The following is a 15,895-nucleotide window of genomic DNA, read 5'->3' as shown; positions in this document are numbered from 1 at the left end:
CACCGAGCCCCCCGCCACCCCCCTCACCACGGAGGATGGAGGCCCAGTGGCGTGGCACTGCCCCGTGGTGTGGTGAGTCCACTCCTCACCCGCTCATCCTGTCACCAGGGCCCTCGAGCCCCAGGAGGGAGGCGTGTGCCGACCCCATGCACGTGGGAGTGGCCCCAGGCTGAGCATGGCCAGGCGGAGAGGGTGAGGGGCTATGGGGACAGGCAGCGGGGTCTGGGAGGGAGTGGGCCAGGCTGGGCCGGACGCTTGGACTTTCTATAGCGGGTGGCAAGGGGGCCCGAGGGCACAGGAGCCCCGAGGGCTTTAGGCTGGGATTGTGTCCGTGAACGGTGCATGGGACAAGGGCCTAGGACACCGCAGAAGCCATGATGGTGTCTTGGGCAAGACGGGGCCCCTCTGAGCGGGGCAGGCTCACCCCGGAGACGACCGGTCCAGATCCGGCCCTGGAAGCTCCCATGAGTTCGCCTGTCATCTCTGACACGCGTGTCACAGGTTCTCCATCACTGCGCTAGGCCCGCCACGCCGGGGCTGAGGCTCAGAGAGGGCGAGAGCCTGCGTGTGCTCACACCGCGCACAGCGGCAGAGCCGGGCTGGAGCCGGGCCGGTGCGACTGCTCTGGCCTCAGTGCTCCGCCTGTAGCTGGGAGGGTGAGGGGCATGGGAGTGGGTGGGGGGGCCATGGCAGTACAGCCCCTCGTGGCCTGAGCGTTGAGATGTGTGAGCCTTCAGAGCAGTGCCCACCCGCGGCTGCTTTCATTCCTGTCACTGCTTCTCGGTCCTGGTCCTGGAGGCTCCAGGCCCAGCATGGCCCAGCGCCCCTCTGACCCCTCCCCGCCCCCCACCGGTGTCACAGACTCCTCTCTGTAGGGCCTGTCTGCAAACAGCTGCTCCTGCCTCCCCTCCTGCTCGCCTCCCTCGGCCCCCGGGCTGCTGCCATGGGAACCGCTGAGGAAAGCTTGATGCTGAGAGCAACTCTGGGGGCCCACGGGGAGCTGGGAGAGGGTGCTGGCAGAGCAGTGGTGCCAGGCGGCGGCAGGCCCCCTCTGTCCTCGGACGTCCGCCCCAGGAACCTGCCTCAGCGGCCAGGGCTACAGCCTGTGCCCTGGAGGAATTCCACACCCAGGTGCCAGCGCGTGGAGCTTCCCCGTGAAATCAGGCTGCTGGGCGTTCACACTTCTGCCGGAACCAGCCCTGGGACCTGTGCCGGCCTCATGGAGGTGGTGGCTGCAGGCGGGGCGCAGGAGGGCGGCTGTGAGAGAGGCTGCCTGGCTGCTCCGTCCTCAGGCAGAGGCCCAGCCCCGAGCACGGGCAGTGCCCGCCCCACACTGAGCGCCCCGCACATGCAGAGGCCGCTCCTCCAGCCTGGGCCACCAGGGAGGGGGAGGAAGGCACTCCGGGCTGAGGGCAGTGAACCACAGAGCAACCCCGGCCGGGGCCCCACCCCTGCAGGGGCCGGAGGAGGCAGAGGGGAGCAGCCCACGTCAGGGCCGAGGCTGAGGCTGGGAAGATCCGAGTCTGGAAACGGAGCCCAGGACGGGCTTCCCATCATCTCTAGGCCCAGAGACGTGCAGGGATTCTCCCAGGCCACACAGCAAAGCCGGCCAGCAAGGAACCAGAGCCAGGCCTCCTGGCTGCAGGCCTGGCTCCCGGGCTCCAGGGGGACCTGCTGTGGGGACCCAGGGCACGGAGGGTCCCCTCTGGGCGAGAGCTGGGGCAGGTCCCTCCCTGTGGGGTGCGGGGCCGCGAGGCCTCTTCTCTGTCACCCGCCAGCGCGCACTCACCTGGACGGAGGCCGCGGCAGGAGCAGGTGGGGGCAGCATTTGAGTGACCGGTACATCGGTTCCTTTAAACAGCGTGGCCCTGGCCAGCTCTGCCCGGCACAGCAGCCGAGCCGCAGCGGCAAGCCCGGCACCGGCCCTCCGGGCACAGGGACCCTGGCCTGGCCTGGGCGGGAGGACAGACTCCACAGTCGGGCAGTGGGGGCTGGGCTCGAGGCCGGAGGAGGGGCCGACCCACCCCTGTAGGGGGAGCAGCAGGTTCGGTCTCAAAGAGAAGGTAGGAGCCAGGCAGGGGAGGAAGGAGGTGGGACAGAAGGCACAGCCCGTGCAAAGGCCGTGTTGGAGCGAGCAGGGCCGCTCCGCGGTGAGGGGGAGCCAGGCTGCACAGAGGGGCTGTGCGCACCTGCAGTGGAAAACCTCCCGCCGCCCTGGCCCGCGGGGCTCAGTCAGTGGAGTGTCACCCCGGGCACCGAAGGGTTCTGGCTGGATCCCCGGGAGGGGGCTTGTGGGAGGCCGTCAGTGTTTCTCTCTCATTGATGTTTCTCTCTCTCTCTTCCCTCCCTTCCTCTCTCTCTCTAAAATCAATAAAAACACATATATTTTAAAAACCCAAACAAACAAAAACTTTGAGGAGATAAACTTCCTTTCTACAATAAGAGTAGCATCTGTGCCACTTTCCTTCTTAAAAACAAACCAACACCCTCCATCATTTCTGCTTCTGGAGGGCGGAGCAGCCCTGGGGCGGGGGGGGGGGGGGGGCGGGGTGTTGGTGAATAAATAAGAAAAATGATGGAGGGACTCTGAGACCCGGGCAGAACACAGTCTGGAGTTGCCTGGTGACAGGGGCCGAGTGAGGAGGGAATAGAGGGAGGGTCTGAGGGGCAGGTGCCAGGGAACAGCCAGGACCCGTGGCTACCGCGTGGGCCATGGGGCGGTGGGGGGCGGGGGGATGTGGTGGGGCGTGAGACATGGAGCGTGGGGAGGGCGGCAGAGCTGATGCCCTGTTTCCTGGGCTTCTGAGAAGCGGGGAGACCTGGGGCAGGCTGGAAGGGGGCTGGCCCAGGTGGGTGCCCGGCGAGTTCCACGGCACGTGGGGGCGTGAGGTGGCCCAGTGTGGGTGCTGAGGGGCAGGGGGCACAGCTCTGGAACTTGGGTCGGTTTGTCCTAAGACAACAGACTTCCTGCACTTACCCTGGGCCCAGTAAGATGGGGAGGAGCTGGTATCCCAGGTGGCGGGGATGGCATGAGCCAAGGCCCTGGGGTGGGCAAGCAGGGGGCACCCACAGAGACCGCTGGCAGGTCTGTGAGTGGCACCCATGTGGGGGCATGAGGGTGAAGGCAGGGTCCACCCCATCCTGGGAGCCCAAATGGCAACTGAGGACTCCTTCCAAAAGGGAAAATTGGACGGCTTCCCAGGTTTCCACACTCTGGTCAAAGGCTTCACAATGCCTCCCCGCCCCACCCACCCCGCTAAGGACTTGGGGTAGGGGGGGCTGTTCTGGCTGTGACAGCATGCTCCCCTCTCAGTCTCTCTCCGTCTCTCCCCAGCAACTACACCGCCTTGCTGGGCGTGTGGATCTACGGCTTCTTTGTGCTGATGCTGCTGGTCCTGGATCTCCTGTATTACTCGGCGATGAACTACGACATTTGCAAGGTTTACCTGATGCGGTGGGGCGTCCACGGACGGTGGATGAAACAGGACCCGCAGCGGTGGGGGAACCCTGCCCCGCCCCGGCCAGGGCAGCCGGCCCCGCAGCCCCCGCCTCCCCCCGGCCCCCTGCCACCAGCCCCCCAGGCCGTGCACACGCTGCAGGGAGACCCCCACAGCCCGCCGCTGGTGACCTTCCAGAGTTCGTCTGCCTGGTGAGTGCTTGCGATCGGGTCCCAGGCTGCCCTGGGTCACTTGTCTTTGGCCAGCGAGCTTGGGAAATGCCAGATCGGTGTTGCCGCGGTGTTTGCCTTGTCAATTACCTGATTATTTGCCAGGAAAGAGTTGAGGTTGTTCATGGCAGCCAGGTGTGCCCGGGCGGGAGAGTCGACATGAGAGGTGGAGACGGAGTTTAGAAGCATCGTTTGCAGGTTTATCGCACTGAGAGCTGGTGTGAGATTCATTGCCGCTGAGCACTAAATGGCGTGGTGAGCTTCCTGGCTGCCAAGGCAAAAGGGGAAATTGGGTGGCTTTCCAACTTTTCACCCTCTGGTCGAAGGAAGCAGATCAGTGTGTGATGGGCCAGTGGGGTTTCTCAGAATGAAGTTGGACAGTGAGCCTATCAGGGGCTCTGTGGTGCGCACGCTGAGTCAGAGAGACGTCTGAGGCAGGCCGAGCAGGCGGCTGCGCAGTGACGCACAGGAGGGAAGGGAGCCAGCAGGAGGGGGGTCCCACGGATCGGCCTTGTGGGGCGGCTGCCCCTGCAGCACCTGTTCATCCCGCCGAGCAGTGTGTTCCCATCCATCACCGCCACTGCGACTCTTGTGTCTGTGCAGCCCAGCGGGTGGAGGTGGGGAGTGAGCTCGCCGGGCCCCGGGCAGTGCAGGGTTGGGAGGAGGGCGGAGGTCTGTGCCTTTTGGAGCAGGGAGCCACCGCGCAGCTGGCTGGAGCCAGGCTGCGTGCAGGAGCCCCAGTTCAGGGGTGGTGCCCCAGTTTAGTATCCCAGGACATCACCGTGCTGAACCCCGGGTGCAAGATTGAGGTGCAGCCCTGGCCGGCGTCATCCCAGGACTGGAGGTTGCTGGTCTGATTCCCAGTCGGGACACATTCTGGGTTGCGGGCTTGATCCCCGGCGGGGAGCATGCAGGAGGCAACTGATCGGTGTTGCTCTCTTTCCAAAACATCAATAAAAATGTGAAAAACATTGAGGCGCAAAAACATACAGCACAGTGGTCACTGCCAAGTCCATACGTTTTCCAAGCAACCCGCCCTGGGTTCAAGGCCCAGCTCTGCCGTTTCCCAGCCGGAAACTTCAGGCAGGTCACTTCCCCCCCTGACCTCCCCATCCCTCGGCCCCGGGCTTGTTCTCAGGGTTAAGCGCCCGGCACATAGTAGGTACTCAGTTCACCGTGGCTGCGTCCTCACAGGAGATGCCACCGAGCTAGTAGTGACCATTTAAGTGGTTAACCGGTAGCGACCTTTCAATAAGGAGTGACTTAAATAATTAATAAGGTGCAACTTAAATCAGCTTGTGCTTATTGATCCAATAATGGCCCCATCGATCACGCAGGAGACAAAGACCCGGCCTTGCTCAGCCAAGTCCGACAAATGTCCGCGGAGCAGGGCCCCTGGGTGGGGGTCCCCTGCCGGCTCCCGGGGACGCGGAGATGGTCGCGGGAAGACGCACAGCCGGCCCAAAGCTGCAGACAACGAGAGGCCTGCTGCCTGGCCCCGGGGGCGGGGGGTGGGGGGGTGTCTGAAACGTGGGCCTGAGGCAGCAACACGCTGGGCTGTTGGTCACCGAGAGTGAGCGTGTCACAGCCTGACGGTCAGGCCGGGAAAGGCCAGGGCGTGTGTGTGAGGCCAGGACGCTCACCAGGCACCGCGACGGGCTTCTGTCCCCCTGTGTCCCTTCAGGAGCCTCCCCCCACGGCGCTGCGCCCGAGGTCCCCTCTCTCACTTCCCGCTTCAGCCTCGCGGCCTCTCTTTCTTCCCTCCCGTCCTGCCCTGCTCCGTGGTATGTGGGTGAGCCCAGCTTGTCCAGCTCCTGGAGGCCTCCCACCCCCCACCCCACCCCCGTACCCCGATTCCCTGCACACAGGGAGCAGGGCACGAGAAAAGACCACGTGACCCTTGAAGTCACATGACCCTTGCAGATTTCATGAGGCCCAAGGAAGAACCAGGCCTCGGCCGGCTGTTCACGCCCCCACCCCCCCCCCCCTTGTGGAGAACACCCTCCAGCTCTTTGCAGAACTCACCCGTGCCTCCCGAGGGCGCCTGAGTTCACCCCAGAACCCTCCTCCTGGTGGAACGCGGGCCCCTGTCTCCCCGGCAGTGGGCCAGGCCGGGGTCTGCTTTCTGCAGGGGGACACCCGCCAACGGCGTGGGAGTTCGGGGAGTTAGCAGACGTGCCCCCCAGAGAGTCTCCAGGTTAAAGCCTTCTCTCCTTTCTGCTCTGTCCCTGCCCCGAGGGCCCCCCTACACCGGACAGAGACCCCCTTTCCTTAGGGCTGGGTGCCCAGGACACGCCCGTCCCCGGGTCCAAAGGAAAGGACCAGGTGCCCCCGGCCGTGTTCTCCGTTGTTAGAGGTCGGCCTGGAATGAAGGGTTTGCGGGTTCCATGCTGGTCCAGGGCACGCTCCTCATCGCAGGCTCCATCCCCTGCCCGGTCAGGGCACATGCGGGAGGGAAACCAATCGGTATGTCCCTGTCACATCTCTCTCTCTCTCTCTCTCTCTCTCTGTCTCTCCCTCCCTTCCACTCGCTCTAAAAATCAATGGGGAATATCCTCGGGGGAGGATTAACCAAAAACAGGCAGGGCCCGGTGACTTCCGGGGTGACCCAGGTCTGTGCCCGTGGATGTGCCCACTTGTGCCGCGGAGTGAAGGAGACCCTGGCAGAGGGAGCCCCGGGCACCCGGAGTTCGAATCCCGCCAGAGTCCTTTGACCCGGGCAGGCCCTGCAGTGCCTCGCCCCTCCCCGTCCCAGAGGTTCAGGGTTCGGCGGGAGGGGCCGGGAGAGGCCCGGCGCCTGGCGCCCCAGCTCAGAGGTCCTGATCGCTCGTCTTAATTACTCTCTCCCCGTCTTAGCTGCCTCCTCCCCTCAGCCGTCGACCAAGGAACAGTCGCCGTTCCTTCTTCTTATGCCCAATTGTTCACCACAAAGTGCCCGGCTCGCCGAGGACAGGAGAGCGGACGCAGGCGGCCTCAGCCGAGCGCAGCCCCTGTCCTCCAGCTTCGCGCCGCCGGCTCCTTCCTTCACGTACAGCTGTTCCATCCGCACATAAATCGTGTGTCTGGCCTTTTAATTCAACATCACATCTTGGCGAGCTTCCGCATGACCGAGACGCTCCTGTGACCACTGCTCTCCTGGCTGGCTGCTATCCCGGGGAGATGATGGACGGGCGTCCCTCGGTGACCCAGTGTCCTGGCTCGGCCACCTGGAGGCCTCTGCTCCCACCTGCCCTGGTCCCCCTTCCGCCTCTCAGAGCATTGCCGGGTCCGGGACGGGAGGGTTTCCAGCTATCGGCCTTGAAACCCCCATCCCTGCCCAGGCCAGGGCCGCCCAGTGGCCCCCCTCGTCTCCCCCGAAGCCGAGCACCCACCCTGGGACCACCCCGCCTGCCCCGTAGCTCTATTTGTTCACAGGCAGGAAGCAGAGGGGCAGGTGCAAAGGCTCTCAGAGGCTGAGCGGCCAGGTTCAAGCCGCTCCCCTGGGTCTGGCAGCCAGAGGACCTCCAGCAGGCGGCTGAGCCAACCCCTCCCCCGGGGCGGGAGGCGGGAGGTGCTGTCTGGTTAGAGGAGAGGAGACGTGGGAAGACCTCGCACGTGGGAACGGCTCCGCAGATGTCCCTCATCTCCCCGGCGTCCCTCGGGGGTGGCGGGCTTTCTGGGGCGTTGAAGACAGCAGTCAGCTGTGCCCTCTGGGCCGAGTGCTGTCTGGCCGGGCAACAGTCAGCGCCTGAAAAGGGTTTCCATGGGTGAGTAGGAGTTTTCTGGAAGCGGAGAACGGGCAGTCTAGGCCGAGAGCAGCTCCGGCTCCCTCCTTCCAGCCCCCGCGGTGCCGGCCCGGGGATCAGCGGATCAGAGGAGCCTTCCCGCCGAGGCTGATAAAGTAGCAACAGCCCCCCACGCCCACCCCGCCCACTCCCCGCATTCCCTGGTTTCCTCACGTGCTCACCGCCTGCAGTTGCATTCACTCTGTGGTCTGCTGTCTTCTCTGGAGGCACCGGAGAGAGGGGTGGGTCTGTCTGTGCTCCCCCTAACCCCCCAGCACGGGGAGTAGGCGCTCAGTGATGGTGTGTGGAGTGACCATGTCCTCATGTGCCCCGTGCCTGGCGCCTGTCAGCTTTAGGTCAGTTGCTTCCCCCCGACACACACACACCCACCCCCCCACCCTCCCCAGGGAAGTACTCATACAGCTGCCGGTTTGTTACGATGACAAACGATTTGCAGGGACACACTGGGGCGGCCACCAGCACCTGTACTGTGGCTGGGTGTCCTGGGCCAGTGGTTGCCTGGATAGATCCCAGGTGGGGGATTGTGAGTCAAGGGGCGGACAGCTTTGTGGTTCTGTACGTCAGCACCGCAGGGCTGTGCGCAGCAGCGGCTTGGGGGGGGCGGGGGGGGGTGCTCACTTTGCAGCCTGCCGCCAGCACCGCCCTGCGATCACGCTTCCTCTAACTGTCGCACCCCTTCCCTTCCATCTGGTAACTCCCGTGTCTCCTCTCCTGTGCGCTGCCCATTCATCTCACTGTGCCCCTGAGACAGGCGGGAATGAAGCCATTTCCGCACAGCCACGCGCACTTCCCGGACTCCGCTCCCGGCGCTCCTCTCGGCTGCACAGCTCTCGCCCCCGCCGTTTGCTTAATACATTTTTAATGGACTTTCAGTCACGTCTCCTTCCGCCTTCGCTTCTCGGGTTGGAGAGTTAAACGCTCCCAATGCCCGTGGAAACGGGGCCAGGAGCGGACCCGAGGGGTGCGGGGGCCACCTCGCCCCGGCCCCCAGGACCTGCGGGCTGGATTTGCAGGAATTGGGGGAGCCCGTTGTTAAACACAGCACCGACAAAAATGAAATGACACCAACTTACCGTTAAATAAACTGTACAAACACACAAGTAATAGACACCGAAACCCTTCCCTTCCTCAGGATGTTGCCACCTTTGCTACTCTCTCTGCTCCTGAGTGTGGACAACTGTTATATCAGCGCAGTGGCTACCCCGCATCCCCTCCCAACTCCCAGTCCAGTGACATCGCGGTGGCAGCATTTACACCAGGGAAATGGGCAGCAAGTGCTACAGATTAGGGCTTGTTTCCGCTGGAGAACTGGTCGTCAAATGTTTGCCGCCACCCAACTGCCCGTTCCGGCCCCAGCGCTCACATATTCAGCCCCGTGCGCGTGCAGGAGCGCGCGTGCTTCATGCCCCTGTGAGAGCAGGAGCTAGTGTTCCAGGGACACCCACAGGCGGGCAGCGGGCAGCGGGCAACGGGAGCCGGGACAGTGGGCAAGGTGGTTCTGGAAGGGAGGGTCGTCCACCCTGTGCAGCTCTGGGTCCTTCCGAGCAAAGAGAGCAGGGGAGACAGAACGCGTGGCCAGACCTCCCTGCCACACCCCTGCCCGGGCCCCGTGGGCACGGCCGGCGTCAGCCCCTCTGCACACCTCCAGCTCCATCTTGCTTCTCCTCCTCAGAAACTGTCCATTGCGAGGAAGCAGCCGGGCCGGCTGCGAATTCGCTGTCTTCACCAAGCACTTAGCGAGCATTGGCCATATCGTGTGGTAAATGCTGAGAATAAAAGATAAGAAAAAATCAATGTATCAGCCATGGCGAATCGATGTACCTTAGAGAAGGTGTTGGAAAAGTCGCTTCGAAGATGCACTTCCAGGATCAACTAGACTGAGCGTGGCCGTCCCAGCCCCTTCTAGCCCAGGTGCCATCCTATCTGGGCTGGGGGGGGGGGGGGGGGCGAGGGGGGAGAGCCAGGCCAGGGCCTGGGTCCCGCCAGCCAGATCCACAGGCCCTGTGACTGCGGGCGCGTCATTCACTCCTCTGAAGCCTGTTTGCTTGTCTGTGAAATGGGGGGTGAGGGAAGGTGGATCAAGAGGATAGAGTGTGCCTGTTAGGAGCCTGTCACAGAGTAGGGGCGCAGCCACGTGGCACCCCTATTCCCAGGGACACGTGCCATCCTGCCCTCGCACCTGCCCACCCAGCCCCGGGGGAGACCCCCACCGCCCACCCCGAGCGCCAGCGTGGAACTTAGTGAAGATTTCCTAACCGGGCGACTGCAGCCGGGTTCGTGTACACCAAGGCGCCAGCTGGCCCAGCAGTTAGAGGGGCTGTTTCCGGAAGGCCTGGCGACTCGGGCTCACGCGAGGAAGGGAGGCTGCTCCTCGCTCCCATTGGACGGGGGTTCCGTGTCATCGCCCGGGGCTGCGGCCAGGGGACCGTGGGAAAGCGGGGTCACCGTGAAGGGGCATCGTGGCTGGGCGGTGGCTGTTATGTCCCCCAAACCGTGTAGTTCAGAGACTTACAAGGCCAGCTGGCAGCCCGGGCGCCGTGGGGCGGGAGGAATTTCTCCCCTCCTCGTGGGTCAGGAGGACACGGCATCTTGCCTTCATTATTCGCCCGTCATTCGAGCTCTGGCCTTAACTGCTGAAATATTTGCTTCTAAGAATAGATGCTTGTTGCGCAGCAAATGTGTCCCACCGTGGGCTTCGCTGCTGTCAGGGTGATGGAAACCAGCGCTCGCCCGGGGCCGAGAGGGCCGCTGCTCATAGCGCCCTCCGGACGGCCCGCCTGTTTCCCAGGTGCCCAGAGGTGCTGGGGGGAGGGGGTGTGGGTCCAGGCGGCTTTGGCCTGGAACTCCATCTGGCCTGCCCGTCGCTGGACGCTGCAGCCCATGCGTGGCAAGAATAAGGGCTCGGGGCCCCCCTGGGCTGCTCGCCAGGCTCCGTGCTGCCCAGCTGTGTGTCCTTGGGCAAGCTGCTTGCCCTCTCTGAGCTGGACATGGGTGGGAGCAAGTCGTCCTGCAGATGGACCACGGGGATGGAGTCTGAGACCCACTCACAGGAAGGACCCCCAAGCCCCCCCTCCCCGCCTGTCCGCTCTGTCAGTGGGGAGAGGGACCCCGGCCAGCGCTTGCTCTCCCCTCCCCCCTCGCCCAGTGTGTTTGCTGAGGCCTCACGCCATAGCTCCCCCCACCAGACAGGAAAAGGGGGCTATTGTCCTCCTGTCAGTTTGGTTCCCCCGGGGCCTCCCTGTCCCAGAATCCACTTCCTGGTGAGGCTGCAGGTGTCTGGGATCCATGGGCTCTGGTCCCTGAGCCGGGGAGGCTCGGCCGCAGAGACCAGGGCCCAGGAGTTACGCTCTCCTTCCTCACTGGGCCCCCTGACCGTCCCAGGCAAGAGCCTTCCTGGACGCCAGCCTCCTCCCCCACCTCTGCGGCCAGACCCTGCCCCTCCGGCAAACAGCCCCCCCCCCCCCCGCCCTCCCGCCCAGGCCGCCCCTCCTCGGGACCTCTGACACCCCTTCCTGGACCTTCCCGAGTTCCTAGAATAAATGCCGCCCAGCGCTGTGTCCCCGCCTGGACCCTGGTGGACACACCACCTACATGATCCTCAGGGGTGTCTGTGTCCCCACCAAGGCCTCTGACACCAGGTGTGTCTCCGACCGTGCACGAGTGACGGAGGGCTGCTTGCTTGTCCCGAAAGCCATAGCTCAGGCCGCGGCGCACCCCACGGCTGGTGACCCGGGGAAGGGGACACAGCTTCATGAAGCGGCCGTCCGATGGGGACAGTGCCCACTAGTTTAAGGAGCGCGTGGGGCTGGCCAGCGCTCTGAGCAGCCTGTGAGTTGGTTGGTGGGAGTTTTGGTGGGAGCTCCGTGAGCCCAGAGGGGCCCTGGGAGGAGGTGGGAGGCCTTGCTGGGCCCCAGGGAAGAAGCTGTAGGCTGTTGGGGGAGGATAATGGGAGGAAATGATTTGCAAAGATTTCGGAAGTGGAGGAGGCAAGACCTACAGAGGGATGGATGGATGTGGGGGTGAAGGGCGCTCCGAGGCCGACCGTAGGGTGACGTGCGGTGTTACCACCGGCCGGAAGGATCAGGCTGGAGGAGAGATGGGCAGGGGTGTGGGCAGAGCACGGTGGGTGCACTAGCACCAACTTGGGGCGGGGGGCGGGGGGCGGTGTTGGGCTGTGGCACAGGGAGGGGAGGTGTAAAGCGAAGATGTGTATCCTGAGGGCTAGGGAGGTCCCCGGTGAGGGGAGATGGAGAGATGCCCGAAGGGACAGGTGTGTGTCGGGTGGGCAGAGGGGGCCCAGGAGGGGTGGGGGGGGACATAGTGCCCATGGTGGACGGCCGCCTTCCGTCCATGGTGCCAGCCAGGATAGGCAAAGACTAGGTGTGTGTGTGTGTGTGTGTGTGTGTGTGTAGCCTTGTGTGCGTGGTGGTTGCGTGCACGAATGTGTGCCGTGTGCACACTCACATGCTGGGCTGTCCTGGCTTAAGGCTCGCCTCGCCTCGCCTGCTGCCCCTGTCCTGACCTGAGGGCCCTGCGATGTGTGGGGAGGGCCAGGGCATCTGAGGCCGACCAGGCTGCAGGAACTCTGTCAGGACCAGGGGACAGAGGTCTGGACGGCACTGGGCCAGGAGAGCAGGGGCGTGGCGGGGCCAGGGTAGGTGCACCCCCCCAGAGCAAGGAGGCACGTCAGTGTCAGAGTTTACAAGACACGGACCCGATCCTGGGCCCCGCCTGAGGCTGGGGACACAATGGACCAGGCCCAGTCTCTGTCCTGGAGAGGCTCACGCAAGCCTGGTCTCCGAAGTGGGCTCCCCACCCCAGCGCCCCATGGGCTCCTACTCATCCATCAGAACCCCACTCAGGTCACTCTGCTCCCCCAGGCCTCACTCCTGCCCCTGGAGGACTCCGCTCCCTGCTCCCCACGCCAGCGAGGCCTGCTGTCACCTCTGGGTGCGGCAGGGACAGTCTGAGAGCCCCCAGGGTCCCAGTGCTGCAGCAGAGCCCTGGGCGGGGTCACGCCTGCTTGTGGACGCCTCCCCCGCTGGCTTTGCTGCATGACTGAGGTGGAGGGAAGGGGCTCGATGCGTCCACAGGCCTTTCAGCCTGACCCTCTGCTGGCTGTGGCGGAGGGGAGCCCAAGGGGCCAGAATGGATGTGGAAAGTGCTTTGAAAACTCACAGTGGGAGGCGAGGACAGAGCGTCCGGAGCCCGGGGGGCTGTGGACAGAGGCTGCGAGGAAAAGGGCAGGGCCTAGCACTTTGTGCCATTTACTGTCGACTGGCGGCTCCCGGAAAGGCCAGGGCATCAAATATTTACCAACGCGGCAGGAAACATTAACCTTCAGGCGCACATGCTTAATGACCTGAGCGCCCGGGAGGTGTCCCGGAGTCAGGAGGGGAGACGGGGGAAGGAGGCTACATGCAGGGCTCGAAGAATGGAGCCCCAGCGCCAGGGACAGCTCCCCCGCTCCAGCCCCTCCCCCTGCCAGAGCCAGAGACCCCCCTCCCCCCGGCCCCTGCTGTGCTCTCCTGCCTCACTGCCACGGCCCCTCCCCTCTCCCTCACTCAACCCTGTCTGCCTTCCCACCCGCTGGTGCGTCCCCAGGGCAGGGCTCTGTGGGGGGGGGGGGGGGGGGGGGGCTTTTGCTGCTCTATCCCGGCCCTGAGAACTTGGGGGGCATGCGCCTTCTCTGACTGAGCCTGCTGACCGTCTTGTAAGGACCCCTGTGATTACACTCGGCCCATCCGGCTAAGCCAGGACAGTCTCTCCCCTCCAGCCCACCCCAAGGCCCACAGATTCACACCACACAATCTCTTCTGCCATCTGAGGTCACATTCAAGGTTCCGGGACCAGGACAGGGACCTGGCTGGGGGCCTTAATCGTGCCCACATGGAGGGCCACGGGATAGGCCCTTTAGTGCGTGCAGCCAGCCAGTTCCCACAGTGGCCAAACGTTCTGCACGCCCCAGGAATCTGAGAGTTCCCATGGCCCCTGACCCTCCCAGCGTGTGGTGTGGTCAGTCTTTGTCATCTCAGCCCTTTCAGGGGGCCTGTAGGAGCAGCTTATCGTAGTTGTATGAGCCTTTTACCCAATGCGTGCGTTTCACTTTCTGTCATCATTACGCAAGCCCACCTCCTCCATGCAGCCTCCCGGGACTGCACCTTTTGTAGCTAAGAGCTCTGTCTGGGGGATTCCGATGGGATTGCCATCTTCTTCGCCCCGACATTCTCTCATCCCTGTGCTGGCTGCTCCTTTGTAAGACGTGGGAATCGCGCCTCCTCTCAGTGTTGCTGTGAGGTGCTGTAAGCGCTAAATAGCTGCCAGCTGCCATCATCGCCGGGCGCCTGGCCTGCCTTCCCCTGGCAGTCAGGCCTGTGGTGCCCGTGACTCTGTGCTTGTCCCGTGTCAGGGACTCTCAGCTGGGAGCGATCACTGCTATTCAGACTGCCAGGTGCTCTCTGAACGCCCCTCCCCGCCCCCACCCAGGCTGCTGCCCTGCCTCAGGGGGGGCCTTGCGGCCCCTGCAGCTGGCAGCCCAGGCTGGACTCCCAGCCCCACCACCAACTCGGCACCGCGTGACCCTGGGAAGGTGGCATTGATCCTGAACCTCAGTTTCCTCATCTGTAAGTGGGGGAGCGCTGCGAGCGACCACGCACGGGAGAAGCGCCCAGTACAGGCAGCCCCCACTCTGCCTCCGTTAGAATCAGGAAGGACCCTCGGCGTCCGCTCCCCAGAGCCCTCGGTCGTCCGATGCTCTCACCTGCAGCGGAAGCGCCCGGTGGCCGCCTCTCCCGGCTCCGCCCTGCCCGGAGCACCGGGTGTGCCCGCTGGGCTCCTCCGAACCGCCTGGCTCAGACTGCGCCCTCCTCCTGGGGTGCCTTCCCAGCTCTCTGACTCACTCTGCTCGTGAATGGGGGTGTCTGAGGAAGGCACCCCGGGACAGCCGACAGACGGGCCCCGGGACGGTTGCCCGGCCCTTTCGGACGTCGGCAGCGTTTGGACCAGTGCCCTGCTGACGGGCATCTCGCTGATCCGAATCTCCATCTCACCCACGTGGCAGCAATAAGTGGGCTCGACCATATGGCCCTGGGGACCCCATTAGTAGGCTGACCGCTGAGTGGGATTGCTGGGTCAGAGGCCGTGCGCATCTGTTGCTTTGCTCCGCGTCACACTGCCTTCCACAGAAGTGACCCCCGCGTCCCTCCCACCAGCCCAGCGGCCGGCAGCCCAGGCTTCCCCCGCAGCACACGGCGCAGGCTGTTTGATCTTTGCCGAGGGAAGAGTGGGAGCATGGGAGTCCCCCCCCACACCCCCGCCCCCGGCGCCCGGACTGTCTCGTTACAGCTTTCATGTGCACGTCTCTTATTTCAGACTTTGAATGTGCAATTTGCCAGTTTCTCTCTTTCTTCTTGGCAGTTACTCTGTGTCGCTTCTCGGGTCCCCTGAGTCATTCCCTTTCCCTGGAAATCCACCCATTTCATCGAGGCTCTGATCTGGTTGGACAGAGTTGAGTGGTAGGCCCCTGGGTCCTCTCGTTAACGTCTATTCTCTCTTTACTGCTCGGCGGCTCTGCCGGCACCATCACAGCCCTGGGGACAGAGCAGGGGCCCAAACCGATGGGAGCCCCATGTTTCTGGAGCCTGCGGACAATTGGAAAAGGACCTGCGTAAAATAAACGGACCGCTGGGTGGGGATCGTGCTGGGGAGAGAGACAGGGTGTGGGCAGCAGCGAGTTACAGGCGGCTGCGTCCTGAGTAGGGCGCTCAGAGCGGGTCTCCGGGCCGGGTGACTTGGAGATGAGGGGACGCTGGTGTGCATCTGGAAGCGGAGCGGGAGCTGCCGCTGCAGGCTGTGGGCCGGCCCAGCTTCTCTGGGGAACCAGAACCGGTCAGATGGAAGCGTGTAAGGGGTTTGCTGTGAGGACCCGGCTCCTGCAGGGATGGGGGCGGGACGTGCCAAGGGCTGCCGTTGGCCCACCCCAGGCCCAGGAGAGCCACGGCGTAGGTTCCGGTTGGAGTGCGAAGGCCCGAGAACCAGGGGAAACCATCGTGTAAGCTCCAGCCCAAGTCCAAGTGTGAAGGCAGGAGAGACCGACGGCCCGGCTCCAAGACAGTCATGCAGCCCGGCCGGCGTGGCTCCGTGGTTGCGCATCGACCTATGAACCAGGAGATCATGGTTGCGGGCTCAGTCGCCGGCAGAAGACATGCAGGAAGCAGCCGATTAATGACTCTCTCTCTCTCTCTCTCTCTCTCTCTCTCTCTCTCTCCCCGTCCCTCCCTCCTTCCCTCCCTGTCTCTCTAAAAAAAATCATAAAAATATTTAAAAAGAAAAAGACAGTCATGCAGAGGGCACATGCAGAGGGCACACTCCTCCTTCCGCCTACTAGTCCTCTTCCATCCGCCCTCGGTGGACGGGAGGCGGCCCACCCACATGGGGAGTCCGT

General features: G+C 64.0%; 1 protein-coding gene across 2 annotated transcripts in view; it reads left to right on the top strand.

Moving 5' to 3' along the window:
- The window catches only part of SHISAL1 (shisa like 1), an 89,266-nt gene that overhangs the window by 65,862 nt on the left and 7,509 nt on the right, over positions 1-15,895 (top strand). For both annotated transcript variants that reach the window (XM_070408024.1, XM_070408025.1), the window contains exon 4: positions 3,335-3,649. In XM_070408024.1, coding sequence (XP_070264125.1) covers positions 3,335-3,649 — 315 coding nt within the window. The remainder of the gene's footprint in view (positions 1-3,334; positions 3,650-15,895) is intronic.

The sequence above is a fragment of the Myotis yumanensis genome, unplaced genomic scaffold, assembly GCF_028538775.1.
Source record: "Myotis yumanensis isolate MYYU_CA2020_CCGP unplaced genomic scaffold, mMyoYum1.0.hap1 SCAF_3, whole genome shotgun sequence".
Classification (NCBI taxonomy): Eukaryota; Metazoa; Chordata; class Mammalia; order Chiroptera; family Vespertilionidae; genus Myotis; species Myotis yumanensis.
Note: the sequence above shows the minus strand (reverse complement) of the source record. Positions and strands in the feature narration are given on the sequence as shown.